Here is a 15,960-nt window from a genome sequence, read left to right as displayed (position 1 = left end):
GGAGAATTTGTTTCCTGCTATTTGAAAGAAATTATTGCTTCATTGCTAGCTTATATTTCTAAATTATCTTCTTATCTTCATCGGCTCTGCTGTGCTTTGTACCTGAATTTCTAAATATAGACTTCAGTTTATGCTTGAATATTTATTTTCAACTTTGCTTGTCTTTAAAATTGCTTGAGGAAAAATGGTTGTAATTAATTTCTGCTACAGAAAAGCCACCTGGTACATTTTATCTCATCAAGTTTGTTTTAAATTTTAAATTATAACTTTGTTCAGGAGAGGCTTTGCAATGATAGCAGAGAACTTGTACAAATGAAGTTAGTTGTAGACGTTCTTGTTGAAATGAACTTGCCATTTGATGATACGTAAAGCTGTACACTTGAGTCTTTTTCTGTTTATTTCGTAGACTAGCAATCTGACCTGTTAAACAGTACTAGTTCACTTCAAGAAGCTAATAAGGTGGTTGTTGTATACACCTGAAGGCATCTGTTATTCAGCTTATCTTTTGAGTGGGTATTCAGCACAATGAGGATAAACTTGTGTGACCCACTTGAATGACTGATCTAATAATGTTGACGTTATGAATCCTGTACTTAGTGAAATGTCAGATGAAAATAACTGATGATTGAATAAATTTTTTTGTATTAAAGGAATGGGAAAAGAAGACATGAATCTTTAATAAAGCACTATGATCTGCAAAAGATGAACTGTTTCATAAAGATCTAAGGAAATAAAGGAAATTTTAAAACAGGGTAGTCTGAAAATTTTAGTTATATAGAAATTCAGAAAGTACTGTAGCCAGTTTTTTAATTTTTTGATACTAATGCACAAACATGACAGAACATCTCCAAATATGAATTTTGATGCCAACACAACAATGAAATAAATATATTTTAAACAACTCTAATAAAGATTAAAAATGCAGATTTCTGGGTTTGACTGCAATTTGCTGAATCTCTGCAGGGTGGGATCCAAGACTGCAGTTTAACAACCTCTGCAGGTGATTCTTTTGCAGTCTAAAATTTGGGAACTGATGGAGGAATTATAAAGTAGGGAGCACACTTCCCTCTGTCCTAAGCAGCTGTGGAACCAACTTAGACCTCTTACTGGCCAGAAGTGACTCAAAGGGATGGGAACCAGTTGGAGGAAGGAAGAAAATTGATATTTACTGGGCATCTACTTACCTACCAGGTACTGTCCATAAATTCTCTGATTTAATCAGTATGAGGACCTTATGAGGAAAAGTATCTTTATTCCCTTTTTACAAATATGGAGCAAGCACAGTTCCAGTGTTAGTTGAATTTCCCGTAACAATTTTGAATTTGTGTAAGTCAGAACCTCTCCATCTTATGTCCAGAAACAAAGGGGACAACTCAGTAGCTAGTCCTTCATTCCGCTGCTGGCATGAGTGCTGCCTGTATGCTTGATTTACCAGGCTGTCTGAGCTCACTGGAAGTCTTCTGGGTGATCATATTTACTTTGGCAGCTAATTACATTTTGCCACAGATATGAATTTATACATAAACTGTTTAAAGGAAATCATGTATTTTGTTATAGCCTTTTTTTCACAGAGGAAATGAAATTTGACTCTAGTGTTTTATGTAAGGATATCTCCCCCTGTTAGGTTGATTTTGAAAATCTAAAATTTTACTTGTAGGAAGATCTGAGTAAGAATGCAAGAATAGAAAAAGGCAGAGGTACAAGGGCTAAAAGATAACGGACTAGGATTTGGTCTAAAGGACAGGTCAGTATACTGCATGTTTGACCATGAATGTGGATTTATTTTAGTTTAAACTTTTCAAGTTAGAGTAAGCTACAAATGCATTTCTGTAACCATAACTGCCCCATTTGCTGCTATACTGACAAAGCTCTTAATGGCCACAAAGCACACATGGCCACTCAACTCTGCTAAACTTTCTTATATACCTTCATGTTTGTTTACTTTCCTACTCCTCAAAGTGACTATTTCATACCTCCTCTTTCCATCTCTCCTGCTATACTCCCCTCCTCCCATTCTAAATCTCTCTGTAAAAAGAGGCAACCAGACAGCAAGACTCCTGCCTCTCACAGTGCACACTCTTATCAACCTGCCTGCATCTGCTCCCATGCTCTGTGGACCAGGACTAGTAGCTCTGCTCTTATCCAAAGTCAGTCCACCTTCACTTCCTCAAGGATATTAATCCTTAAAATTAATTGATTTTCCATCTCATCCATCTCTCTCTCCTTGGGTCATACCCATCGGCATATAAACATTTTCCACTATTTCTTTAAAGAAAAATTAATCTCATAATCTCCATTTTTCTGCTTCCTTTTGCAACAAAACTTCTTGAAAAACTATATAGTCTCTGACTCTTCCTCTATTCTTTTTTTTTTTTTAATATATTTATTTAGGCTGCGTTGGGTTTTTGTTGACACGTGCGGTCTTCCTCTGGTTGCGGCGAGCGGGAGCTACTCTTCGTTGCAGTGTGCAGGTTTCATTGCGGTGGCTTCTCTGGTTGCAGAGCATGGGCTCTAGGCACGCAGGCTTCAGTAGTTGCGACATATCGGCTCAGTAGTTGTGGCTTGTAGGCTCTAGAGCGCAGGCTCAGTAGTTGTGGTGCATGGGCTTAGTTGCTCCACAGCATGTGGGATCTTTCTGGACCACGGCTCTGACCCATGTCTCCTGCATTGGCAGGCGGATTCTTAGCCACTGCACCACCAGGGAAGCCCTCATCTCCTATTCTTTCAACCCACTCTAGCTGCCTTCTTACCTTTCTCATTCCACCAGAATTACTTTTTTTAAAAAATTTATTTTTGGCTGAATTGGCTCTTCATTGCTGTGCGTGGGCTTTCTCTAGTTGTGGTGAGTGGGGGCTACTCTTTTGTTGCAGTATGTGGGCTTCTCATTGCGGTGGCTTTTGTTGCAGAGCATGGGCTCTAGGCACGTGGGCTCCAGTAGTTGTGGCTCATGAGCTTGTGGCAGGCTCAGTAGTTGTGGCGCACGGGCTTAGTTGCTCTGCAGCATGTGGGATCTTCCTGGACCAGGGCTCAAACCTGTGTCCCCTGCATTGGCAGGCAGATCCTTAACCAGTGCACCACCAGGGAATCCCCCAGAATCACTCTTGATAGGGCCAACCAATGATTTCCCTTTAGCCAGATCCACTAGTCACTTCTCCTTATCTTAGTTGACCTCCCCATGGTATTCAATATTATTGAAAATGCCCTCTTTTCTTGGCAGACTTTCTAGGCTTGGTCCTTTCTAGGCTTGGTCAGCCACTACTCCAAATCTATCTTCTTTCTGGCAGTCTCACCCAGAGCTATAGCTTTAAATACCATAGATACGCAGATGATCCCTGATTATCTGTATCTCCAGTCCTGATTTCTCACTACTCCAGACTTCACCATTTTTCTATTTGAAATCTCTGCTGAGATTCTTGTAGGCATCTCAAAATTGACATCTAACATAGAACTACCAAGGTGACCATATAATGTGTAATGTATTCCAAACTGAGATACTTTTGAGGGTGAAAGCACTGCTGATAATTTCGTCAGCATAAACTAAAATCTGCCAAAGGGTTTCCCATCACATTTAGAATGAGATCCTGTTCCTTAGATGGACCTGTTGATGCTCATCTTGTGTCACTCTTCCCATCACTTAACTCTGCCCCGACTATACTGGCTGCCATGCTTTCTCTTTAACAGACATTTCTGTGTGACTTTGAGTAAGTGACTTACCCTCTCTGTGCCTGAATGTCCTCATCTGTTAGAACAATAAACAGTGGTACTCAGCTCTTAGAGTTGTAAAGCACAATGTGCCCAGCACTTAGGTGCTGCACAGAGATACCTTTCGCTTTCCTAACTAAGGAACTTAACAGATTGGGAGAGTGAGAGTTACCTGCATTTGCTGAATGAAGGAGGAATAGAGTGAAGATGTGGCCTGCGTTTTTCATAATTTTTTCATTACTTAAGGCCACGCACACATAGCGCAGATGTTTGAGTGTCAAGAGTCAATTGTTTGTGTATTTGTTAGAGTTCAAACTCCACAGCTGAAAGTGAGCCAGTCTTTATTTGCATAATATTTATCTTGGAACAAAGTTTAGAAATAGAAACTTGAAACCTAACTAAAATCAGTACCAACCATCACACACTTTACCTTTCATATTTTACAGTCAGACCTGGATTTTCAGAAAGTTTATACAAATTAGATCATTTCAAATTTAAGGAATTTTACAGAGATGTTTTCATAAAAATCCCTAAATTTGTAGTTGGTACTCTTTTAGCACGTCAGGTAGGAGTGACTTTTCTTATGCCAACTCATAAGCAATCCTTTTTCTGTTCACAAGGTTTGAACAGAAGACAGATCTTAGTAAATCTGGGCTCTGGCATGTGGCAGCTGGATGGCTCTCTAAGCTTGTTTCCTCATCTATAAAAAGGGGAAAGTAATAAATGCACATAAAAGTGTTTCATGAGATAAAATAGTCAATTTTAAACCACACAAATAAGCTCTAATTATTCCTTTTGATGGGCAATACTTGGTTCTCAAAGATATTCCCTTATTCCAACCTGGAGATGAAATCAACTTTCTCCACAAAAATGTATTAGAAGTTTGCTAATGTTTCACTAAACACTAAGCTACAGAATTCACACCATAGTAGAGTGATGTTTCAGAGCTGGTGGTGAGAAAGAAGGCTGGGTCTGCATCCCAGGTGAAATGTGCTATATGAGTAAAAATGTATCCATACTTTGAATGGAGTGCACTTGTCAGTTTCTTAGAAATTACTCACTTATAAAATATCACACTGATAGACCATTTAATAATTTTTTAAAATAGCTCAAGGTCAAAATTACAAACTTCATTTAAAATAAATGCAATTTATATTTTTAAGTACAGCAATTGAGTGAGAGATTTTCTACTTAGAGGTCATTTAAACACAACTCAGAAGCTAAGTTGGTTCTTAAAATTACTGGTGCCCACAATATGCCTGAATCACTTAAGTTTTTGCTACTTGGTTTTACTCAGCACTGATAGAAGCATCAGTCAGCAAGTTACTCTTCAATATTTAATGGTGCCACAGGATTAAATAATGGCCTTCCTTTTTTGGCCTGAATCTTACCAAAGTTAGCCTCAAACTCTTTTTTTGTTCCATTTAGATATGCTAGATATCCATCCTTTATTCTATAGCCTAAGGCATTCAGTTTCCTTACCCTGTACTGTACTATTTGTGGCGTTAATTCAAGAACCTTTGGCGTCTCTCTTATCTGAGCTATGGAAATTCCTTCTTTCAATAATCCCTGAATTCTCTCTTCCAAAACTGGAACGGAATAATATAAAAGGGCAGGACATTTCAAAACTAATTGCTTCAGGTCATGATCTGTACATTTAAAAGCATTTTTAGAGAAGGACATACTGTTCTGTATACTTCTTGGGCAAAGTTGAAACAGAAATCCTTTGAGTTTGGAGAGAAGTTGGAGAATTTCAAAGTTTGTAAAACCCTGCTCCTGGAGAAATTCTAGTGTTTCCTTTATAGATGCAGAAGAATTTAACAAAATAAATGGGTTTTGGCTTAATAATTTTAGTAGCCAGACTTTCATGTTGACCTCAGAGCCACCTAAATTTAGATAACTCTCTTGAAGAACATTTATCATTTGCTTATTCTTCTCAATAGGAGTGTGAAAAATATTAGGTGCAGTTGTCAAAAACCTACTAATGACCACATTTTTGAATCCCAACTCTTGAAAGAATTGAACATTCAGCTTCCGGTTTTCCTGGTCTTGAACAGTAAAGAAAGATTCTGGAAACTGTTCTATTAACTTAACTAACTCTTTCTCGTTCTTGCAAACCGACTGCCAGAGTTCTCTCTGGGTGTTAACAGCAGGTGGACTGCAGATAATTGCTTCTGGGCAGTGTTCCAAGATACTGGCTACAGCAGTCTCATCGGCACCTAGCTGTTGTAAAATATTTGCAATTTCTTCAACATAGGTTTCATCCTCCAGAAGTACCCATCCTTTTAATCTTCGAATTTTCCTGATGTCAACTGACAATTTATAGAGCTTTTCTACTGTCCTTTTATTTTCTCTATTTGACTGATTATCAGTTGTATAGGTGAAGGATGCTAGAAAAGGTGTGTATTTTGGAGCTGATAGCATCTTTCTGAAAGAACAGAGCCTGCAGGGCTGGGATCTCATCAGCAATTTCCACAACATGCCTGCAATCCACTGGCTAATTCCCACCATCCTGAGGCTCAGAAGGTACTCATCATACCTATATCAAAGAAAATACAGGTTTTTAACATAAAGGGTGTTGACTTTCAGAATACAAACACAAATTTGAGCTGTAAGTAGTAAGCATGGAAATAAAACGGACTTAAATTAGACAACTCATGTGGAGTATATTAAATAGAGCCTCTTAAATAATTGATGAAGTAACTGTAATACACTGCTTCACATCTTAAACTTTATAAATACATTGTCTGAGTTTTGCAACAAACTCGTGCAGTAGTTAGTTCCATTTTACAGACCAGTAGCAAAACCACAAGGAGTTCAAAGATTCACAAACCTCAAATGTTATTTTGACACACATTCCCTTTCAACTCTGATACGTTCAGGTTTAGGACACATACGCTATTTACACACACCCACTTTTTTTTGTTTTAACATTTTACATTTTCAAGCTGATGTTTAGCTGAAGCAAATATTTTTTAAGGAGGGGTGTCAACTCTAATTTTATATTTTAGAGTAAATATTCTTTTGCTAAATAACTATTATCAAAATAAGTCAGTGAATTTGTTTTCTCTAAAATGAGTGAATAAATATATGCTTTTTTATGAGAATTATGTGAAAAACTTTTTTATAAATCTAGAATTAAAATAAGTCTCAGCCAGGTAAAATGAGGAATGCCATGTGACTGCCCTAGTGAAGCCACAGAAAATCAGGTTAGCCGTGGAATGGTGACCATGGCTTATTTCACTTAGCATAATGTCTTCAAGCTTCATACATTGTGTAGCATGTGTCAGGACAAATCGGTTAATTTTAATTGGTCAAAGGATCAGGGAAGTTTCCCTTTCCTTTAGGATTCCTACTGCTTTTATGCATCAGATGAGAAGATAAAAATTCATCCCTATTTGCTTCTATATTTTTGTTTGAAATTTATTTTTCAGTCCCTGTTTTTTTTTTAATCATCTTTATTACAGTATAATTGCTTTACAATGGTGTGTTAGTTTCTACTGTATAACAAAGTGAATCAGCTATACCTATACATACATCACCATATCTCCTCCCTCTGGCACCTGCCTCCCACCCTCCCTATCCCACCCCTCTAGGTGGACAAAAAGCACCAGGCTGATCTCCCTGTGCTATGCAGCTGCTTCCCACTAGCTAGCTATTTTACATTTGGTAGTGTATATATGTCCATGCCACTCTCTCACTTCATCCCAGCTTACCCTTCCCACTCCCCGTTTCCTCAAGTCCATTCTCTATGTCTGTGTCTTCATTCCTGTCCTGCCCCTAGGTTCTTCAGAACCATTTCTTTTCTTTTTTTTTAGATTCCATGTATATGTGTTAGCATATGGTATTTGTTTTTCTCTTTCTGACTTACTTCATTCTGTATGATAGTCTCTGGGTCCATCTACCTCGCTACAAATAACTCAGTTTCGTTTCTTTTTATGGCTGAGTAATATTCCATTGTATATATGTGCCACATCTTCTTTATCCATTCATCTGTCAGTGGACACTTAGGTTGCTTCCATGTCCTTGCTATTGTAAATAGAGCTGAAATGAACATTGTGGTACATGACTCTTTCTGAATTATGGTTTTCTCAGGGTATATGCCCAGTAGTGAGATTGCTGGGTCGTATGGTAGTTCTATTTTTAGTTTTTTAAGGAAACTCCATACTGTTCTCCATAGCGGCTGTATCAATTTACATTCCCACCAACAGTGCAAGAGGGTGCCCTTTTCTCCACACCCTCTCCAGTATTTATTGTTTGTAGATTTTTTGATGATGGCCATTCTGACTGGTGTGAGGTGATACCTCATTGTAGTTTTGATTTGCATTTCTCTAATGATTAGTGATGTTGAGCATCCTTTCATGTGTTTGTTGGCAACCTGTATATCTTCTTTGGAGAAATGTCTATTTAGGTCTTCTGCCCATTTTTGGATTGGGTTGTTTGTTTTTTTGATATTGAGCTGCATGAGCTGCTTGTAAATTTTGGAGATTAATCCTTTGTAAATATTTTCTCCCATTCTGAGGACTATCTTTTCGTCTTGTTTATTGTGCAAAAGCTTTTAAGTTTCATTAGGTCCCATTTGTTTATTTTTGTTTTTATTTCCATTTCTCTAGGAGGTGGGTCAAAAAGGATCTTGCTGTGATTTATATCATAGAGTGTTCTGCCTATGTCTTCCTCTAAGAGTTTTATAGTGTTTGGCCTTACATTTAGGTCTTTAATCCATTTGGAGTTTATTTTTGTGTATGGTATTAGGGAGTGTTCTAATTTCATTCTTTTACATGTGGCTGTCCAGTTTTCCCAGCACCACTTATTGAGGAGGCTGTCTTTTCTCCATTGTATCTTCTTGCCTCTTTTATCAAAAATAAGGTGACCATATGTGCGTGGGTTTATCTCTGGGCTTTCTATCCTGTTCCAGTGATCTATATTTCTGTTTTTGTGCCAGTACCATACTGTCTTCATTACTGTAGCTTTGTAGTATAGTTTGAAGTCAGGGATTCTGATTCTTCCAGCTCTGTTTGTCTTTCTCAAGATTGCTTTGGCTATTCGGGGTCTTTCATGTTTCCATACAAATTGTGAAATTTTTTTGTTCTAGTGCTGTGAAAAATGCCAGTGGTAGTTTGATAGGGATTGCACTGAATCTGTAGATTGCTGTGGGTAGTAGAGTCATTTTCACAATGTTGATTCTTCCAATCCAAGAACATGGTATATCTCTCCATCTGTTTGATCATCTTTAATTTCTTTCATCAGTGTCTTATAGTTTTCTGCATACAGATCTTTTGTCTCCTTAGGTAGGTTTATTCCTATGTATTTCATTCTTTTTGTTGCAGTGGTAAATGGGAGAGTTTCCTTAATTTCTCTTTCAGATTTTTCATCATTAGGGTATAGGCATGAAAGAGATTTCTGTGCATTAATTTTGTATCGTGCTACTTCACCAGATTCATTGATTAGCTCTAGTAGTTTTCTGGTGGCATCTTTAGGATTCTGTATGTATAGTATCATGTCATCTGCAAACAGTGACAGTTTTACTTCTTCCTTTCTGATTTGGATTCCTTTTACTTCTTTTTCTTCTCTGATTGCTGTGGCTAAAACTTCCAAAACTATGTTGAATAATAGTGGTGACAGTGGGCAACCTTGTCTTGTTCCTGATATTAGTGGAAATGGTTTCAGTTTTTACCATTGAGAATGACGTTGGCTGTGGGTTTGTCATAAATGGCCTTTATCACGTTGAGGTAAGTTCCCTATATGGCTACTTTCTGGAGAGTTTTTATCAAAAAATGGGTGTTGAATTTTGTCGAAAACAACTTCTGCATCTATTGAGATGATCATATGGATTTTCTCCTTCAATTTGTTAATATGATTTATCACATTAACTGATTTGCATATATTGAAGAAGCGTTGCAATCCCACTTGATCATGGTGTATGATCCTTTAAATGTGCTGTTGGATTCTGTTTGCTGGTATTTTGTTCAGGATTTTTGCATCTACGTTCATCAGTGATATTGGCCTGTAGTTTTCTTTCTTTGTGATATCTTTGTCTGGTTTTCATACCAGGGTGATGGTGGCTTTGTAGAATGAGTTTGGGAGTGTTCCTCCCTCTGCTATATTTTGGAAGAGTTTGAGAAGGATAGGTGTCAGCTCTTCTCTAAATGTTTGATAGAATTCGCCTGTGAAGCCATCTGGTCCCAGGCTTTTGTCTGCTGGAAGATTTTTTTTTTTTTTTTAAATAATTCTTTATTTATTTTTGGCTGTTTTGGGTCTTCGTTTCTGTGCGAGGGCTTTCTCTAGTTGCGGCAAGCGGGGGCCCCTCTTCATCGCGGTGCGCGGGCCTCTCACTATCGTGGCCTCTCTTGTTGTGGAGCACAGGCTCCAGACGCGCAGGCTCAGTAGTTGTGGCTCACGGGCCTAGTTGCTCCGCGGCATGTGGGATCTTCCCAGACCAGGGCTCGAACCTGTGTCCCCTGCATCGGCAGGCGGACTCTCAACCACTGCGCCACCAGGGAAGCCCCTGCTGGAAGATTTTAAATCACAGTTTCAATTTCAGTACTTGTGATAGGTCTGTTTATATTTTCTATTTCTTCCTGGTTCAGTCTCAGAAGCCTGTGCTTTTCTAAGAATTTGTCCATTTCTTCCAGGTTGTCCATTTTATTGGCATATAGTTGTTTATAGTAATCTCTCATGATCCTTTGTATTTCTGCATTGTCAGTTGTTACTTCTCCTTTTTCATTTCTAATTCTGTTGATTTGAGTCTTCTCCCTTTTTTTTCTTGATGAATCTGGCTAATGGTTTATCAATTTTGGTTATTTTCTCAAGGAACCAGCTTTTAGTTTTATTGATCTTTGCTATCATTTCCTTCATTTCTTTTTCATTTATTTCTGATCTGATCTGTATGATTTCTTTCCTTTTGCTAACTTTGGGGGTTTTTTGTTCTTCTTTCTCTAATTGCTTTAGGTGTAAGGTTAGGTTGTTTATTTGAGATGTTTCTTGTTTCTTTCTCTGTTTTTGGCTGCTTTGGGTCTTCGCTGCGTGCCGGCTTTTTCCAGTGTGGCAAGCGGGGGCTACTCTTCATTGTGGTGGGCGGGCTTCTCATTGCGGTGGCTTCTCTGGTCATGAAGCATGGACTCTAGGTGCGTGGGATTCAGTAGTTGTAGCTTGCGGGCTCTAGATAGCAGGCTTAGTAGTTGTGGCGCACAGGCTTATTTGCTCTGCAGCATGTGGGGTCTTCCTGAACCAGGGCTCAAACCCGTGTCCCCTGGATTGGCAGGCGGATTCTTAACCACTGCGCTACCAGGGAAGTCCCATTTCTTGTTTCTTGAGGTAGGATTGTATTGCTATAACCTTCCCTCTTAGAACTGCTTTTGCTGGATCCCACAGGTCTTGGGTCATTATGTTTTCATTGTCATTTATTTCTAGGTATTTTTTTGATGTTCTCTTTGATTTCTTCAGTGATCTCTTCATTATTTAGTAGTATATTATTTAGCCTCCCATGTGTTTGTATCTTTTACAGATTTTTTCCTGTAATTGATATCTATCTAGTCTCAGCGTTGTGGTTGGAAATGATACTTGATACGATTTCAATTTTCTTAAACTTACCAAGGCTTGATTTGTGACCCAAGATATGATCTACCCTGGAGAATGTTCCATGTGCACTTGAGATTTAATCCACTGCTCCTGAGGCTGCTGGGAGAGATTTCCCTTTCTCTCCTTTGTTTGCACAGCTCCTGGGGTTCAGCTTTGGATTTGGCCCCACCTCTGTGTGTAGGTCGCCTGAGGGCGTCTGTCCTTCACTCAGGATGAGGTTAAAGGAGCAGCTGATTAGGGGGCTCTGGCTCACTCAGGCTGGGGGGGAGGGAGGGGTATGGAATGTGGGGCGAGCCTGCAGCAGCAGAGGCCGGCGTGACATTGCAACAGCCTGAAGCGTGCCGTGTGTTCTCCCAGGGAAGTTGGCCCTGGATCACTGGACCCTGGCAGTGGTGGGCTGCACAGGCTCCGGAAGGGAGGTGTGGATAGTGACCTGTGCTTGCACACAGGATTCTTGGTGGCTGTAGTAGCAGCCCAGCATTTCATGCCTGTCTCTGATGTCCGTGCTGATAGCTGTGACTTGCGCCCATCTCTGGAGCTCATTTAGGCGGTGCTCTGAATCCCCTCTCTTTGCGCACCCTAAAACAATGGTCTCTTGCCTCTTAGGCAGTTCCAGACTTTTTCCCAGACTCCCTGCCGGCTAGCTGTGGCACACTAGCCCCCTTCAGGCTGTGTTCACGCAGCCAACCCCAGTCCTCTCCCTGGGATCTGAATGCCAAAGCTCGAGCCTCAGCTCCCAGCCCCTGCCCGCCCCGGCGGGTGAGTGGACAACCCTCTCGGGCTGGTGAGAGTCGGCACCGATCCTCTGTGCGGGAATCTCTCCTCTTTGTCCTCTGCACCCCTATTGCTGTGCTCTCCTCTGTGGCTCCGAAGCTCCCCCCCGTGCCCACCCCCCATCTCCACCAGTGAAGGGGCTTCCTAGTGTATGGAAACTTTTCCTCCTTTACAGCTCCCTCCCCGAGGTGCAGGTCCCATCCCTGTTCTTTTGTCTCTGTTTTTCCTTTTTTCTTTTGCCCTACCCAGGTATGTGGGGAGTTTCTTGCCTTTTGGGAAGTCTGAGGTCTTCTGCCAGCATTCAGTAGGTGTTCTGTAGGAGCTGTTCCACATGTAGATGTAGTTTTGATGTATTTGTGGGGAGGAAGGTGATCTCCACGTCTTACTCCTCTGCCACATTGAAGGCACCTGATCTTTGTTTGAATTTTAAAAGCTAGCTCCTTTAATTCATTTGAAATTTCTGATTGTGAGCTAAGAATGTAAATAGATTTTATCAATAGGTTAGCTATCTCTAAGCACCATGTTTGAACAATCCTTTCCTTCCCCATGATTTGTGATGCCTCCTTTGTTATACTGTATTTAATGTAGTTTCTGTTTCTAGCTAGCCTCTGTCCTCACTCCCCTACTATTTTTGCCATTCCCTGAATGAGCCACGTGGCTAATTTCCGGCCTTTGCTGTATACTTGGCTCCCTCTGCCAGACCATCCTAAAACAATCTCTGGTCAACTCACTCTTTCACATCCCCCAACAACTATGTCAAATCTTCTCAACTCAGACCTCCAGCTTCCCCTGACACCCATTCTCTCCTTCACTCTCAACCAATATCCTTGCCTCTAATTTGTACAAAGAAAGGAGTGCAATTCATCATACCAAACATAAACCTTCTGCTATCTCCCCTTCCCTACAATGACATCTTTCATCATGCAGGGTAATTCCTGCTCCTATGCTGATCCCAGCCTCTCTGGCCTGAAGTGTCTAGAGCCCTTCTTTCTCATGTATTCACTCCTTCAGCTGCATCCTCCTCTCTGAGGTTCCCACCCTTCACCTCAGTGGCTCTTTCTCTCACTGCCCCTCCAACTAAAATCCCATTTTTCTCTTCCCCTCAGGTTAATTTTTGCAGCTCCTTCTTTCTTTCCATTTCCTCTCTTCCTATGTATACAACTTCCCATAAAGACAACTTTCATGTGATTAAAGCCAATGAGTAGTTTTAGTTCCTCCCTCTTTTGACACCGGCAGTTTTCAGCATAGGTGACCACTTTCTCTGTGAAATACTCATACCTGACTTCCAAAACCTCCCACTCCCCTGGTTCTCCTCCTTCCTTCCTACACTCCTGACTGTCCTTTAGTTGTCTCCTCTGCAGGCTCATCTTCAAGGCTTGGTTCTAGGCCCTCTCCTCTTCTTACCTTCGAGTTTCTCCTCAGAGATCCTGTCCTCATCCGGGGCTTCTTAATCCACTTGGGCTTCTTTCCAGCTTCTTCTCAAAATGTGATCTTGTCACCTCCCTGCAATAACTTTTCGATGGCACTTTAGGATAAAGACACAAAGTAAAAAAGCCTTACCATGGCCTGCAAGGCCTCTTTGTCTTAGGCTTTGTCACCACCCAAATCTCCTGTACCCCTCTGCCTACACCAGCTGCACCAGCTTCCTTTCTGCCCCTGGTGCTTTACCTGTTCCCATCACTGGGTCTCTGAAGACTGAGGGCTACCCCCCATGCCCGCAATGCTCCTAACTCCTAGGTCTAAGTGTCACTTTCTCAGGGAAAGTTCCCTGCCCTTCATGAATAGATGAGGCTTCCTGTCCCCCTGACAGGCTCTCTTATCACCATGGACTGTTCCTATGTGCCACTTGTCATAGCTGCAGCTGTTCATGAGTGGTTTGTCTCACCCTCCATGAGGGCAGAAATGTTCACTGCCATGTTCCAATGAATTGCTTCCCTACCTTTCACCTGGCTGGCACTGCTGACTCTAGGAGGCATTCCTGGGCAGGTGACTTTCATGTGTGCTCTTCCACAGCACCCTGCTCTTGACCCTACTGTGGCACTTATACTCCTGTAAGTTCTTCATTCATTCAACCAGTTTTTTTTGTTTTTGTTTGTTTGGCTCATTCTGTGTGTCAGGCGTTATGCTAGATACTAGCTTTTCTGCTAAAATGTTTCTTCATACCTTTGAATCACAGACCCACCAGAGAACACGGTGTGAGCCACACTCCTTCTCTTTTCCAGAAAAGGACCCATACTCACATCTTGCAAAAGACTTTAGCAGGGTTCATGAGCACCCTGCAGTCTATGAACAAGCTGCACCAGATTGCAAGCACCTGGAAAGCAGGGTCTGCGTGCTCTTCTACTTTATCCCCTGTACCCAGCAAAGACCTTGGTCCACAGAAACAAAATCAGTATCTGTCAACTGAAACTCAATGACAAACCAAGTTCACTACAACTTAATGTAGTAGGTAAAGCTGTGGGCTGCCTGGGCTTAATTCCTGGTCATTAGTTGTGCTGTGACTTGAGGAAGTCACTTCACCTCTCTGTGCCTCAGTTTAAGCACCAGGAAAATGGCATCACTAGGTGTTCGTGAAGATTACATCCTGGGTGATTGTGAAGGTTAAATTAATTAATACCATAAATGACAAAGCATTCAGAAACTCTTTAAACCATCACAGCAACTCATTTTAAAGATGAGTTAACAGATGCACGTAAAGTAGCCCAAGGTTGGTCAGCTAATAAAGGGCAGACCTTGGATTCAAACCCAACAGCTTAGCTGAGTCCTGCTCTTAGCCCTGTGCTCTGCACATAGCAATGATCCAGGTAAATGTTTTGTAAATCACAACGTGGTTTATTTTCTGATACTTCATGTTTCTTAAGCGTTTTTGAGGAGTGAAACCCACTTCTGTAATATGCACAATTTTCATAACACGGTTCCCTCGACGAACACCGGTAATTCAGTTAACTTCTACTTTTATAACATGTACGACCTGCTGACAGTTTCAAATTAACCCCAATGTTTGTAAGAAAGAAAGGAAAAACGAGGGCCCAAAGCAGAGGATACTGGGGAGCGATCGAAAGCCGCACATCCATCATGTGGGGCCTGCGCTCATATCCAGAGAAACTTCCGACCTGCGGCGCCCCAGCGTCCACCCAGCTCCCGAGCCAGCCAGGCGGAGCTGAGCAGCTGGCGGGAAGTCTGGCTTCACGGTGGGCAGCTCCCGATTCCAGCCTCTCGGCCGCTGTGCGGCCGGAGACGATCACCCCCAGGGGCGCAGGACCGGGGCGACTCACCTGTCGGCGTCCACTCTGCACAAGGCGCGAGTTCCGGGTCTCTGGCTCCGTCCTCCCCGCCTCCCCAGGCCAAGGCTCCCCGCAGCCTGACGTCCTCCCGAGGCCTGGGAACAGGGGCCAGGGTCCCAAACCGCCAGCCAATTCCCCTCAGCAGCTCCGGCCCCGCTTCGCGGAACCCACAGATACGCCCTAGAGCTCCCAACGCAGCCAATCAGGGCGCGGGGCGCAGGCTACGTGACCCTCCTGACGCGACGGGGCGGGGCCGAGCGGAGCGGAGGGGACCTGCGGAGTTGGGCCAGCGTGCGAGTCAGCTGTTCGGGGAACAGCGCCTCTGGCCGGCAACTATTGCTTCCGGCATTTTCTCACCCTTTCCCTCCCAGTATTTCAGAGAACTTGGAGTTTCAGTCCTTTTGTCCCTTGGGGAGTGTCACTAGCCCGGGAGAAAAAAAGGGTAGAAATAACTCAAACCGCTGTATCTTTAAGCTACAGCCATTCAGAATTCCCAAAATTAGTCGATAGGTAAAGAACTAAGTTACAAAAGAAACGTAGTTTTAAAAATCCCGAAACTTCTCTGGTACATATCTAGCTTTCCTGCCCCCTCCCCACCCCAATCCAGCAGTCAGCTACAGTG

General features: G+C 41.9%; 1 protein-coding gene across 1 annotated transcript; it reads right to left on the bottom strand.

Annotated features, from left to right (window-relative positions):
- Positions 1-5,025: 5,025 nt before the first annotated feature.
- On the bottom strand, positions 5,026-15,371 carry MTERF2 (mitochondrial transcription termination factor 2). The gene is made up of 3 exons (XM_065888010.1): positions 15,330-15,371; positions 13,459-13,557; positions 5,026-6,241 (listed from the first exon to the last, which is right to left on the bottom strand). Exon 3 carries the CDS (start codon positions 6,211-6,213, stop codon positions 5,026-5,028), a length of 1,188 nt encoding a protein of 395 aa, XP_065744082.1. The 5' UTR covers positions 6,214-6,241; positions 13,459-13,557; positions 15,330-15,371.
- Positions 15,372-15,960: the final 589 nt, after the last annotated feature.

This window comes from Phocoena phocoena, chromosome 11 (assembly GCF_963924675.1).
Source record: "Phocoena phocoena chromosome 11, mPhoPho1.1, whole genome shotgun sequence".
NCBI classification, from domain to species: Eukaryota; Metazoa; Chordata; class Mammalia; order Artiodactyla; family Phocoenidae; genus Phocoena; species Phocoena phocoena.
Note: the sequence above shows the minus strand (reverse complement) of the source record. Positions and strands in the feature narration are given on the sequence as shown.